The following is a 14,959-nucleotide window of genomic DNA, read 5'->3' as shown; positions in this document are numbered from 1 at the left end:
GGTAGGCATCATTAAGGAATTGTATGATAGAAAAGAGAAGATTGGCTGGTTATTTGGCAAGAATGGGGAATGACAGGTCAGAGTTCCTATGGTACCCTCACAATAGCAAGAGAAATAAAGGAAAGCCTCTATGACACTGGGTAGACCCCCTGTGGAGAGCTTTTGGGAGGACATGGATAAGTCTTATACAGGATGGGCATGTATGGATATGCTGTGCTCTACATCATTAGGGGGCATTCATGAATCAGTGAGATCACATTTGATCATTCCTTAATGATGCCTTTTACTCCTATTTTTCTTCTGAGTTGTTCATTGGTTATATGTTACAAACTGCTCGCATCCATCTTGTGTCTCTCCATTGCCATCTGTGTGATATTCATTTTAATTCTTTTCTCAATTCTCAACCTTCTTGGTTTCCCTGAAGTCTTTGATACTTTCAGTCTCCCTTTTCTCATGGTTTTGGTGACACCGCCCTCTCCTGGTTCCCTTGTCTGATCTCTTGTTCTCTGCCATGCTCACTAACCATGGAGTCCTCCCAAGGCTCTGTTCTGGGCCTTATTTTCTTTTGCTTCTATGATATTTCACTCAATGATCTCATCAGCTTCCATGATTTCAGTGATCATTCTGTGTATATGACTCTCAGATCTGCTTGTCTATCTATGTCTCTTTCCAACTATCATATTGCCTCACCATGACTCTTCACTTTCTTTGACACATCTCAACATCCAATCAATGCCAAGTATTGTCATTACTACTTTTTTTAAAAATCTATTTTATTTTATTTTCAGTTCTGAATTCTCTCCCCTCCACCTCCTTTTCTCTTTACACTCCTACCCACTAGGAAAGCAACAAAAATGAAAGTGGTTTAAGACATGTATAGTCAAGCAAAACAAATTTCTGCATTAGACAAGTTGGGGGAAAAAAGTACTTCAGTTTGCACTGAGTCCCACACTTCTCTTTCTCTGGGAATAGACAGTATATTTTATCATGAGTTCTCTAGAAATGATACCATTGTGTTTAGCAGAGTTCCTGTCTTTCAAAGTTGCGTGTCTTTATAGTATTATTGTTATTGTATAAATTATTCTCCTGATTTTGCTCACTTCACTTTGCCTCAGTTCAAATAAATCTTCTCAGCTTTCTCTAAGACCATCCCCTTCGTCATTTCTTACAGCACAATAGCATCCCATCACTTAAGTCCATTTAACTTGTTTAGCCATTCTCCACTTGATGGCCACATCTTCAGTTTCCAATTCTCTACTCTCATGAAAAGAGCTTCCATTACTACACATACTTTTTTCTCTCCTTTGACACTGCTATTACCCTAGTGTAGGTTTTCATCACTTCACTCCTAGATAATTGCAATAACTTGGTTAGTCTTCCTTCTTCATGTCTCTCCCCATCCAATCCATCCTTCACTCAGCTGCCAAATTGATCTTCCTAAAATATAGGTCTGACCATATCACATCTTCTCCCCGTCCCCATTCAATAAACTCCAGTAGCTCCCTGTCACCTCCAAGACATTTGCTCTTGCATAACCTGGTTACCCCTACCTTACTCAGTCTTCTACTTAGTCTTACTGCTTACTTAGTCTCCTTAGACCTTACCTCTACTTCCTCTGCAATCTAATGACACTGGCCAAAATGAAAATAGAATCCACCAATTGCCTCCTAAAACCCTAAAATGAAATATCCCAGGAATGTCATAACCAAAATCCAGAACTTGAAGATTAAAGAAAAAAATGCTAAAATCATTCAGAATTTAAATACTAAAGAGCCTTAATGGATAAGAAGTCTTTTTGATTCTCATCCTGAGATAGCTCAGATGTTTTAGCCATGTCCAAAATGCTTATAAATACTGATTTTTTTTTAACATAAGAAACACCTTCACCATGCAGGTGATCCCTGAGCCTCAGAGCAGTTGTTATTGTCATCACTACTTAGAGACCTTAAATATGTTGTCCATCGAACCTTCCTTATAATAAAATTGGTTCCCCATGAAATCTTACCCTCTAGGTACAAGAGCCATCTAGGAACTCTGATTTCATCCATTTACATCATGACTAAAGTTTGTCTTTTCTTAACCTTTGGATTTATATGGGGCTTTGGCATTGCATTTATTTCTCTGCTACTACCACTTTATTGGCTTAACCATACTTTGAGTAATGAGAATGACCTAAAATGTAATGTTTTCTTTTAGAAATGGCTGTTAAAAAGCATTAATAAACTTCTTTAATTAAAAAAAGAACATGACTTGACTGAATTTTGCTTAAATATATTTTACATTATTTCAGTACAAGCAATGGTGCATGGCAATGGATCAAGGAAAAATCCCCTCTGAAATAAAAGCTCTCTTAACTGGAGAGGAACAGAGCAAATCTCAGCAGAACTCAAGCAGACATACCAAGGCTGTAAAAACAGAAGCCAATAACAATTCCTGTGAGTACACAGTGCATGTTAAATTGATCATTGTTACAGTGCATATTAAATTGATCATTGTTGAGGTGTTTCATGATAGGTATTTTATTTTCAATCTCTCTCTTCCCAGAACAAAAGTTTAGATTAAAACAAAATTTTGATATCATTTGTTATGATGAGCAAATGAAATGGCATGAGTGTCTAAATATTAAAACATGTTTTACATGAGTGTATAAAGAATACCTGGGGGCAGCTAGGTGGCTCAGTGGATAGAGCACCGGCCCTGGAGTCAGGAGTACCTGAGTTCAAATTCGGCCTCAGACTATTGACACTTACTAGCTGTGTGACCCTGGGCAAGTCACTTAACCCCAGTTGCCTCACCAAAAAAAAAAAAAAAGAATACCTGATACTCCTTATGGGGAAAAGTTTTATTAGAAATGGCTGTCTTATAGATAGGGGGCTTGTGTTATCTTAGGTATTTTTAGTACGCTACTTTGTCATATTGACATTGTCATTCCACCATTTGCTCCAGGAGTACTTGGATTAATAAAGGAAGAATATCATAAATCATCATCAATTTTTCACATTCCTTTTTTTAATCTGAAGTTTTATTCTTCTATGAAGAGAATTGGTTTTTTCTTTTTTTAACTTTCTTTTTTATCATAAAAGTATTTTATTATTTTCTAATTACATATAGAAATAGTTTTCAACATTTGTTTTTGTAAGATTTCTACTTTCAAAATTTTCTCCCTCCCTCCTCTCTCCCTTCCCCAAGAGAAAAAGCAATCTGATATAGGTTATATCTGTAGAATCACATTAAACATATTTCTGCATTAGTCATGTTGTGAAAAAAGAATAAAAACGAAAGCGAAAAACTTCAAAAAATAAAAACAAAAAAGTAGAAACAATATGGTTCAATCTGCATCCAAATTCCACAGTTCTTTTTTCTGGACATGGAGAGCATTTTCCATCATGAGTCCTTTGGAATTATCTTGGATCATTGTATTCCTGAGAAGAGTTAAGTCTATCACAGTTGATCATCATGCAGTGTTGTTGATACTGTGTACATTGTTCTCCTGGTTCTGCTCATTTCACTCAACATCAGTTCATGTAAGTCTTTCCAGGTTTTTCTGAAATCTGCCTGTTCCTCCTTTCTTACAGCACAATAGTATTCCATTACATTCATATATCACAACTTGTTCAGCCATTCCCCAATTGATAGGCATCCCCTCAATTTCCAATTCTTTGCCATCACAAAAAGAACAGCTATGAATATTTTTGTACATGTGGGTCCTTTTCCCTTTTTTATGATCTTTTTGGGATAAAGACCTAATAGTGGTATTGCTGGATCAAAGGGTATGCACAGTTTTATAGCCCTTTGGGCATAGTTCCAAATTGCACCAACAATGCACTAGTGTTCCAGAGAATTGTTTTTTCCAATGACTATCCTTGATCAGAAAACATCTTGATTATAAATTGAATTGAAGAACAACCTATTACTCTTCGAATATTTTTTATTTTCCAAATTACATGTAAAATACAAATTTTGACATCAATTAAAAAAAAAAACTTTGTGTTCCAAATTCTTTTCCTCCCTCCCTTTTCCCCCATCCCCCTACCCCATCCCCAAGAACTCAAGCAATTCAATATAAGCAATACATAAGTGGTCATGCAAAACATTTCCACATTACCCAGGTTGTGAAAGAAAATAGACAAAAACAAAACTTCAGATAAAGGAACTAACAAAAAAAATTATGTTTCAATCTGTATTCAAATATCATAAGTTCTCTTTCTGTAGATGGATTGCATTTTTCATAAGACCTTCAGAGTTGTCTTGGACCATTGCATTGCTGAAAATAACTGAGTCATTCACTGCAGATATCTCACAATATTACTGTTATTTTGTAAATAGTACATTTCACTTTGCACCAGCTCATGCAGGTTCTTCCAGGTCTTTCTGATAGCATCCTGCTCATCATTTTTTTTAATAGTGTGATGTTTCAAATCTAAATGTGTTGTCTAAAAATTCTAATGTGTGTTCACCTTAAATTAGAAGTTTTAGCACCAGTCTTTGGGCATTAAGCATTTATTAAAGCATACTAGGTATTAGAAAAAAGAGAACATGTGGAGTTAAGAAAAGGCCTATCTAGCCTAGAGTTCCAGCCTGGTCTGGTTCTTCCTCAAGTCCTCTGCCACGAACTCCTCCCAAACTGTGTGGAAGCTTTTTATAGGTCTGGAGCAGAGGCAGTCCTTTCACATTGCTTCAAGCTGATTGGTAGTCGTCATCCAAATCCATTGGTTCACTGGACTTGAAGGTGGTCTCGAGTTGAGTTCAAAGTCCTTAGCTTCTGAGAACAATACCTCCTTAAGGGCCAGCCAGGTATGCTTACAATCTAACTTGAAGTAGGCTAATCAGCAAAGTCAATTACTCTCACTTAATTCATTCAGTTTAGATTAATCTCCAGGTGAGCCTTTGAATATCTGCCAAATCCCATTATTTTCTCACAATAGTAAACTACATTTATATAGTACTTTAAAGAGAGATTTCCTTACAAGAAACCCGTGAGGTTGATTATTGCAACAACAGTAATAGATAACATTTATTTTATTTTTTTATTTTTTTTAAGTGAGGCAATTGAGGTTAAGTGACTTGCCCAGGGTCACACAGCTAGTAAGTGTTAAGTGTCTGAGGCCAGATTTGAACTCAGGTACTCCTGACTCCAGGGCCGGTACTCTATCCACTGCGCCACCTAGCTGCCCCAGTAGATAACATTTATATAGTACCTTATACGTGACAAAGAATTTTCTTCACAATAGCCCAACAAAGTAAGTACTATACGTTTTGCCATCATCACCAATCATCACTCAATCATCACCATCTGTCCTTATCATCATCCTCAGTCAATCCTCATCATTGTCAATCAAACTTCATCTTCTTCATTCAAGCCTCATCATCATCGATCAGTCCTCATCACCAGTCAATCCTCATCTTCCTCCAATCATCGTTAATCCATCAGTCAATCCGTCATCATCATTTTACATTACTCTTGCCTCTGCTTCAAAATGGTTTTCACAATTACTATTGTTAACTCTTTCCCTCCATCATATTCCCTTCCCATGATATTTATTCTATTTTCTATCTTCTTTTACCCTATTCCTCCTCAAAAGTGTTTTTTTTTTCTGACTGCCTCCTCCCCTGCTCTGCCCTCCCTTCTTTCACTCCTCCCTCCTTATCCCTTTCCCTTCCTACTTTCCTGCAGGGTTAGATAGATTACTCCACACAATTGAGTATGTATATTATTCCTTCCTTGAGCCAACTCTGATGAGATTAAGGTCTTTGAGCTAATTCTGATGAGTGTAAGGCTCATTCACGGCCCCACTCCTCCTCCATCTCTCCCCTCACTTCATAAACCCTTTCCTGCTTCTTGTGAGATTTCACCACATTCTACCTCTCCCCTTTCCCCTCCCCCAGTGCAATCCTCTCCCCCCTCCATTTTACCCTAAAGATGTCATCATGGGGCAGCTAGGTGACATAGTGGACAAAGCACCTGCCCTGGACCCAAGAGGACCTGAGACCCAATCCAGCCTCAGACACAAGACACCAAACCTGACCACCCCACAAAAAAATCCCAAAACAAACGATAAACAAAAAAAAAATGCTTTACAGATATCATCCCTTCATTTCTGTCATTTGCCCTAATACTGAGAAAGCTCTTATGAGTTAGATGTATCATCTTCCCATGTAGAAATGTAAACAGTTTAACCTTTTAACATCCTTCATGATTTCTTTTTTCCTGTTTACCTTTTTATGCTTCTCTAGGGTCTTGTATTTGAAAGTCAGATTTTCTATTCAGTTCAGGTCTTTTCATCATGAATACCTGAAAGTCTTTTTTTTTTTCATTGAAGTCCCATTTTTTCCCCTGAAAGATTATACACAGTTCTGCTGGGTAGGTGATTTTTGGTTGTCTTCAAATATATTTTTTTAAAAATCTTACAAATTGCTTTTCATGTAGATGCCTAATTGAGGTTAAAAGCAGAATATCCCAAGTTTAAAGTTTGTCTTGAAACTACTTTAATTTTGAAAGTTTTTTTTTTCCTTCAGGGTGAAGATCATTTCCATTTAAACTCCTGAATCAGTTGCTGAATTGAAAATTCAGAATTACATGAAGGATGGACAAGATTGGGCTTTGGAATTTAATCTGCTACCTACAATTCAGTGGTCATTTATGTTAACCTACAGTTGTTGACCAAAATCTGTAATTGTACCTGTTGAAGGACCTTGCTTTAACCTTCTTCAACAACAGGAAAATTCAGAATATTCAGTCCTCTTTCATTTGATGTTGATAGCTACAGTAGGTTTGCACATGATGTGATACTTAGAAAATCCCATGTGGCATGGAGGACAATAATTTTAAAAAACAGTAGTTTTGCACCTTAGCTCCATATTGGTTAATTATGTTTTTTTCATTTAATTGTGTGTGTTGGTGTCACTTCATTTGCTTTGGTTTTTGTATAGGCTTATTCAGAGAAACCAGATAGGCTGTTTGCTAAATTATAAGTCTTCAGCCTTTAAAATGGACCTGAACTTCTTTTATCAAATTTACTTGAGTGATTTGTAATACATATTTCCTGCAGGAACCACAAGTCATGCATCATTCCAGCATAAATTGTGCATATGTGTTAACAATTATATGCATTTCTATTTTTGTAATCTGTGATGACCTTTCTGTTGTATTGTACCCATAGGGACAATCCACATGAAAAGCTATTTTGGGAAGCTTCTCTTGGAAACTCTTGTAGCTGTCCTCCCCACTATTGAAATTTCCCCATCTATATTAGCAAGTAAAGTAATCAGATTTTAAAATTACTTTTCATGTATTCAGATGCAGTGAGCAGTTTGTTATTGCTGAATGTAGACAGGTATATTTAAAGAAAGAGATACTAAGACACTTTTTTTTTGTACACTCAACAAGCTTGGGAGACTATTCTAGAGAAAATAGTTTAAAATTAGCTGCTGGTCCTTCAAGATCTTGTTTCTACCTCAAGATCTGTAATAAGGTGACATACAGTTTGCTTATAGCTCTAATGGCTGCTACAGTAACCAAAATACCAACCTTCTTTTCCTGATGTGAGATTAAACGAGATTGGGCCTGATTTGTGCTCCATTCTGAGAAAGGCACAATAGACTATTATATGTCTGTCTTTACTTGTTCGAGTCAGATAGATCTACCAGAGAGAAACCTATATCTTGTGTGTCCAAGGAAAACCCAGAGCAAATGAATGTACTTTGGTCCTGCCCAAGCCACACCCCTCTTCCTGCCTCGCATGTTAGGCCCAAACATTGATGTTATGGCCAAACACATTACTTCCATAAATGTGTGAGGTCAGGGGGAGCAGAGAACAATTCTTCCACTGACTTTCCCCATTCATATCCAAGCCTACATATATATGAAGTTATATTTTCCCCAACAGAGGGTTGGTACAGTATGAGGAATCAGGCTTATGACAAAGTATAAAAATCTTTGAAAATGTACTTGTTTAAAATAAATACAAGTTAAGTACTAGATACGGTTTAATTTTTCTACTCCTGATTCTATGATGAGGTCCTTTTTCATTGTCTCTTTCTTAAATAATCAAATCAGAAGTATGATCTCTTACTACTAAACCACAGGTATATGTAATTGGTCCACTCTTCCCTATCAGTTGGCTTTTTCACCAAATGTCCATTATCGAATGTTAGAGAAGACACATCTTCTGTAGGCAGATGATGTGGATCATGACTGGAAACACAAAAGTGAATATATATTCTCTTTGGACTGGAAGGCATGCCATCCTCTGGTCTGAGAGCCTAAAAACCCACTGTTCTTTGGAGTGCAAACTTGTGTTTGCACCTTTGGAGTTATATACCACCAGTAGTAGACTACTAGCTCAGCCTTTCCCCTCTCCCCAATTTTGTGTTTTGGAGCAATAAAGGGATGAAGAATATTTAACGTCTTAGAAATGGGATATGTTTTTGTTGTTTTCGGTTTCTTGATCATATATGTTTTCCAAAATGCCCTAAGACTTGGTTTACATTGTTTCTAGACCATTTGAATACCGTCCAGGTAGTTATTGTAAATGTAATTATTCCAAAACGAAAGTGGTTGTTCAATGGAATGTGCCTGTTATGCTTGAAATATTTCCTCCTTGGTAGTAATTCTGTATCATGTGGGGTCATTTGAGCTTTTGTTATAATATCTTTACAAGAGCTGATAATTTTGCCCTCACATAGAAGATATGAAATTCATGTAAGAGTAAATTATAATTTGTTGTGCTTACTTTATTCCCAGAACTTTCACTTTATTCTTTGTGGACAAACAGATGAAACCAAGAGAAGGTACCTTGGCTTTAAAAAGAATGTTTTCAGTACTTTTGGGATTGTGCTGTCAGTGTATTTTGGTTACTTTAAAGTATGATAATAAATGTCATTGATTAAATGAACTGGAGCACTTCCTGTCCCATTTCAATTAAAGAGCATAGCGTTTATGAACGTTCTAGCATTTCTCATGTAGTTGGACAGCAAAAAGCAGAGAAAGAACACGAGATGATGAGAGAATCACTGTTTCTGAAATAGTGCATGCTGTGACACACTTTGGATAATATAGATTGGCACATTTCTTTCCTATTTAAGAAAGATCTGGGAAAATGTATTTTTACCAGGCATTGGATTCTCATCAAATCAATAGAGAATGATATTTAATGAGTTCTAAATAATGAAGCTTAGAATTGAATCTAGCTGGTTAAAATATATCTTTCCATAGTACTTTATGTATAATATCTATTTCATTGCAGCAAATTTATATCATTGTTCACCAACTTACTGACAGTATTTACCAGTGCCATCTTTTAGCAATTGATTGTCTTTCAATTATAATAGATCTGATTTGGCTTATTATAAAGGAGAATTCTGAAATTTTAATTGAAATAAAGACAAAATGTTGTAAATAACATAATTGGTAAATTTCACAAGTAATCAATTAGACACACGTATATTGCTTAAAAAGAAATATGACTTTAAACCACATGCTATTTCTGGGACATTGAAGGAATTTTTATTTCTCTAAAGAGTATTGTACATTTATATTTTTTATTAAAAATAAAAAGGAGCTCTCAATTTCATGCTTCAAATCACTAAACTATTTCTGTTTAAATGTTTCTTTTAATAATATACACTATGTGGGCAGCTAGGTGGTGTGTCAGGCCTGGATTCAGGAAGACTCATCTTCCTAAGTTCAAATCTGGCCTCTGTGACCCTGGGCAAGTCACTTCACCCTGTTTGCCTCAGTTTCTCATCTGTAAAATGAGCTGGAGAAGGAAATGGTAAACTACTCCAGTAGCTTCACCAAGAAAACCCCAATATAGTCATAAAAAGTCAGACGTGACTGAACAACAAAAACTATGTGACTGGCTTTTTTTGAGAGTTAAACTCACAGAAGCACAGAATTTTAGAATTAGAAAGGACCTTAGCAGCCCTCCAGTCTAACCCATATATATATAAAATTATATTCAACAAGTATCCAACCTTTTCCTGGAGACCTCTAAAGAGGGAAAACTGGATAACTTTAGAGGTAGCCCATGACACTTTTGGATAGCCCTAACCATAGGGAAGTTTTTCCTTCCTCCTATCTCCTACAACTTCTGCCCATTTTCCTGGTCCTATGGGGTTAACAGAATAAATCTCATCTCCCTCCTCTACATGACAACTTTTCAGATACTTGGAGACAGCTCTCGTGCCCTCTGGGGTCTTCTCCAGGTTAAAAACAGCTACTCCCTTCAATTGATCTTCATGGATTCAAGGCCCTTCACCATTCTAGCTGTACTCCTTGGACTTTTCCACTCCAGCAACCAGTTCACTCTCTGTTGATAAGAATCAGATCCAGATTAGAATTTACCCTCGTTTGCTCCTCTGTTATTTGAAGGATAAAGTTGTCATGAGGGTGAATCAGAACGTTATTAGCTATTATGCTTCTGGCAGAGAAAGAGCACAAACATGTCTGGATAATGGAAGCCTCCTTTGCCAGGCTTTTGACTTGTGTCCCAAACTCCTCTTTCTTCTTTCAGTCCAAGTGGTATACAGATTGCCATGATAAAAATCTCTTCTGCTTCTTCCTTTGTTGACCCTCACCCAAATAAGTCTCCATCATTCTCCCCTTTGGCCTCCCCCTGCTCCCTGCTTATATTCTTGGACTTCCTCATGTGAATTTGTCTTCTTAATATATAGTGCCTAAACCTTTTTAAAAAGTTATACTCATCCAGAGCCATGGTCTAGTCATGGGTTTCATCTCACTGAGACTCAATGATGCGTATAAAATCCAATTTGCCTACCTAGGTAAGAACCCTTAATTTCTTTTGCTTGTTGCTTACATTTTGAGCATTTGTGTGTAGACATTTGATTGTAGAGATTTTATTTACTCACTTCTTGGATTTTGTCTCTCAGATACTTCTGGGTAGCTCAAGTGCTATTTCCCCTTCTTTGTAGCTCTTCCCTGTGGGACATAAATATGGGCAGTCTTCCCCCCTCCAACCTTTTTTAGTTTAAAGTCTTTCTGATGAGATTTGCAAGTTATACGGCAATTATAAGCCAGTCTTCATTTGGCTTATGCGATCTCTGGTTGAGATTTGAAGCTGTGATTCAGAAATCCAAATCCTTTTCTCAGACCCCAAATTTTTAACCAGTTTACCCCCAAAATCCATTTTTCTTTTCTGCATCCCTTGCCTTCAATGGGCAAAAGAGAATGGAACAGGGGCAGCTAGGTGGCACAGTGGATAGAGCACCGGCCCTGGAGTCAGGAGTACCTGAGTTCAAATCTAGCCTCAGACACTTAACACTTACTAGCTGTGTGACCTTGGGCAAGTCACTTAACCCCAATTGCCTATCTTAAAAAAAAGAGAGAGAGAGAATGGAACAACACTATGATTTGTCTCTTGTGCAAGACTTCATAATTACTTTTTTTTTTTTTGGTGAGGCAATTGGGGTTAAATGATTTCCTCATTGTCACACAGCTAGTAAATGTCAAGTGTCTGAGACCAGATTTGAACTTAGGTCCTCCTGAATCCAGGGCCTGTGCTCTATCCATGGCTCCACCTAGCTGCTCCCATAATTACTTTCAATATATTTTAGGTTCTTTGTGGCAGTATCGTTTGTGACCACACCAATCACAAGAAGTGGGTAGTTGTCATCTGGTTTTAATAAACCTTAAGAGGTTCTTTGTTATGTCTTAGATATGTAATACTACATGAAAACAACAGAATTCTCTTGTTAACAGAGCAAAGAATAGCTGCCTCAGTATCCCTTATGGAATCACCAATTACTACTACACCTCTTAGCGGATTTTTCTGCATCTGACTGGATGATCTCAACTGATGGATTCTGGAGTCTATTGAATCATTCTCTGGTGGACGAATGGTTTCCTCAGAGCATCTAGCTCCCTCATTTTTTCAGAATGACCCTGAAATCTGTTTTTAAACTCAATTTTATAGCTGTCCCTTTTCTTCCCTTTTTCTTCATATGACACTTCCACTCCAAGAGCCTAAAAGAGGTGAAATCATCCCTCCACCTTAGATCCCTCTTTCCCAATTGAGGCCTCATTTTACTTTCATTCACTTCAATATCCATAATAACCTTTGCACTAATCTTCCCCTTAAAACACAGATAAAGTCACTTGGTTGTCAAAGAAATACAAATATCATACATTTGATGCCAGTCATGGCACAGTTTCTCCTATTTTCCATATCGTGATTTTTCACCCTTTTAAAATTTTAAGTACTTGTGGAGGTTTATATCACAACCTTAAGCACAAACCTTTTTTTTTTTTTTTTTTGGCTAGCCAATCATCTCTTTACTTGGCAGCTCCACTTAACTTCTTTTCCTTAATCTAAGCAAAGAATTCAGTCATATCTACTGCTCCTGCTTTGAATTAATTTCCTGTTTCACCAATTTGTCCACAAACCCATTCTATCAGTTTGCTTTGCCCTTCACTTGTTCTGCTTACTTTGCCTTACTTTGCTAGCTACCTCTTTTTTTCCTTCCTGAGTCTTCCTCTTCAGATCGTATTCTCTGATTTTCCTTAATGCCTTTTTTATATCCTCCTTAGTTGTCCTTGATTCTTTTCATCTTTCAACCCTTATTATCTGGGCTTAGAGATTATTCTCTGTCAAAATTTTCCTCAATTTCTCTCGAATTTCTCCAAATTTTTCTTTTCCCAGATTCATCCTCCAATTCCTTATGTATCCTCCTTTGGTTTTCTTTTTTTTTTTTTTTTTTTTTTTTGGTGAGGCAGTTGGGGTTAAGTGACTTGCCTAGAGTCACACAGCTAGTAAGTGTCAAGTGTCTGAGGTCGGATTTGAACTCAGGTCCTCCTGAATCCAAGGCTTTATCCAATGAGCCACCTAGCTGTCCCACCTCCTTTGGTTTTAATCCTTTTTCCTTTGCCTCTCATAGAATTAGGGAATAGAAAGACATTGCTATGTGGTTTTGATTGAATTTTATTATATTTAGTATATTCTTGATTTTTTTTGCCAGTTTGACTTTTTCACATAATGTGTTGTATGTTAGGTTGGGGGCTCCTGGCATAACATAATCACTATGATCCCCTTAATTCCTTAATTGAAAGGGATCTCACCAGATTCCATGTAAATGGGTCAATTTTATGAATCACTGATGTTCTATAAGGATCAGCACAGTAATTGTTGGCACGTGTTTCCATTGCTATCATTTTATTTGGGCCTATGCCATTCTTATTTCTGCTGCTCCATTTTATTATAAGGTGGGCAGTAAACCAAGGTGGGAAAGTTTTGGGAGTCCAATAATTCATGATTATAGAATATAGTTAGACAACACATGGAGTATTTCAACGTGCCTGATAAAACCCATATTGTCTAATATGGGTTGTGACTCACTTATAGTGGTATAGGTGGCATAGAGATGTTTAGCTAATTCAACAGGAAGGCAAATTTTAAATATCATTAGACTTAACACAGGGTAGCTCTTGGACTCAGGGTGAAAACCCCAACACTATCTGAAATCCTCTATTATAGAATAGTTTCAACACCTATATGGTAATATGTGGGAAAAAGTCCAGTAAAGGAATCTTGATTGGCTAGCCCATTTATCTGTCTGAAAAATGAAATTTTGACAGGAAGTACTCTCCTCACTACAAAAGACAAAAGTTTGAAAGAAATGTTTCCATGAAACAGAGTCAGGAATTTTCATTTTTATTATTAAGCCCATGCTAAGTCCTCTACTTTTTTTGTGTTTGTTTCTTCGTGGGGCAATGAGGGTTAAGTGACTTGCCCAGGGTCACACAGCTAGTCAAGTGTTGGAATTCATATTTGAACTCAGGTCTTCCTGAATCCAGGGCTGATGCTTTATCCACTGTGCCACCTAGCTGCCACAACTTTTTTCTAGAACAGTGATGTCCAACTCAAATAGAAACATATCCCTGTAGGCCACATGTTGATTTAGAAAACCACAAATTAACAACATCCATGTTATATTACATTTTAATTTATTTTGTCAAACATTTTCTGATTACTTTTTTATCTGGTTCCATTTGTACTAGGGAGTTTTGCTGGCTATAAGGGGCTATGAGTTTGATACGTCTGTTCTAGAACACACTTCTCAGAATATTTTTTGTTACGATATAAACAAAGTCTGTATTATACAGTCATGTATAATTTTTTTCCCTGTTTTTTTTTGAGGGGCAATGAGGGTTAAGTGACTTGCCCAGGGTCATACAGCTAGTAAGTGTCAAGTGTCTGAGGCCAGATTTGAACTCAGGTCCTCCTGAATCCAGGGCCAGTGCTTTATCTACTGTACCACCTAGCTGCCCCCAGTCATGTGTTGTTAAGGAAAGTATTTCCCATACATTATTATCTGTTTCATATAATGTAGCCAAATTTTAGTTTTTTCTATTTTTAATGTTTATTGACATTTTCTATTTTTACCAAATTTGAGGAATTTAAGTTCAAAATGAGTTATTTACACTGGCCCTGGATTCAGGAGAATCTGAGTTCAAATCTGACCTCAGACACTTGACACTTACTAGCTGTGCGACCCTGGGCAAGTCCCTTAACCCTGATTGCCCCCCCCCCCCACAAAAAGACAAACCCTGCCCCCAACAAAATAAGTTATTTATTTGATATCCAAGATATTGAGAAATTTTGAAAAATTTATTATAAGTTTTCAGAAAGAACTCATTGCATCTCTAAAGACAATGACATTGAAAAAGATAAAGGCATGCCCCTGCTTAGACAAACTTAATGAATGGATTAATTAAATTGCAATTCTCTTGTTCTTTCAAGAATCCTACAGATCTTTAGCTTCTTAATAGAGAGTCTGGGGAAAAAATAACCACTAAAGAGTTCTCAGGGACAGCTAGGTGGCGCAGTGGATAAAGCACCAGCCCTGGATTCAGGAGGACCTGAGTTCAAATTCAGCCTCAGACATTTGATACTTACTAACCGTGTGACGCTGGGCAAGTCACTTAACCCTCATTGCCCCACAA

At 37.0% G+C, this 14,959-nt stretch overlaps 1 protein-coding gene across 1 annotated transcript in view; it reads left to right on the top strand.

Moving 5' to 3' along the window:
* CREBL2 (cAMP responsive element binding protein like 2) overlaps positions 1-8,894 on the top strand; it is a 32,046-nt gene extending 23,152 nt beyond the window's left edge. The window contains exons 3-4 of the mRNA XM_043965762.1: positions 2,291-2,435; positions 6,517-8,894. Of these exons, the coding sequence (XP_043821697.1) occupies positions 2,291-2,435; positions 6,517-6,521 (150 nt within the window). The 3' untranslated portion in view covers positions 6,522-8,894. The remainder of the gene's footprint in view (positions 1-2,290; positions 2,436-6,516) is intronic.
* The last annotated feature ends 6,065 nt before the right edge of the window (positions 8,895-14,959 follow it).

The sequence above is a fragment of the Dromiciops gliroides genome, chromosome 5 (genome assembly GCF_019393635.1).
Source record: "Dromiciops gliroides isolate mDroGli1 chromosome 5, mDroGli1.pri, whole genome shotgun sequence".
NCBI classification, from domain to species: Eukaryota; Metazoa; Chordata; class Mammalia; order Microbiotheria; family Microbiotheriidae; genus Dromiciops; species Dromiciops gliroides.
The sequence above is the reverse complement of the archived record's forward strand: the minus strand, read 5'-3'. Positions and strand labels throughout refer to the sequence as shown.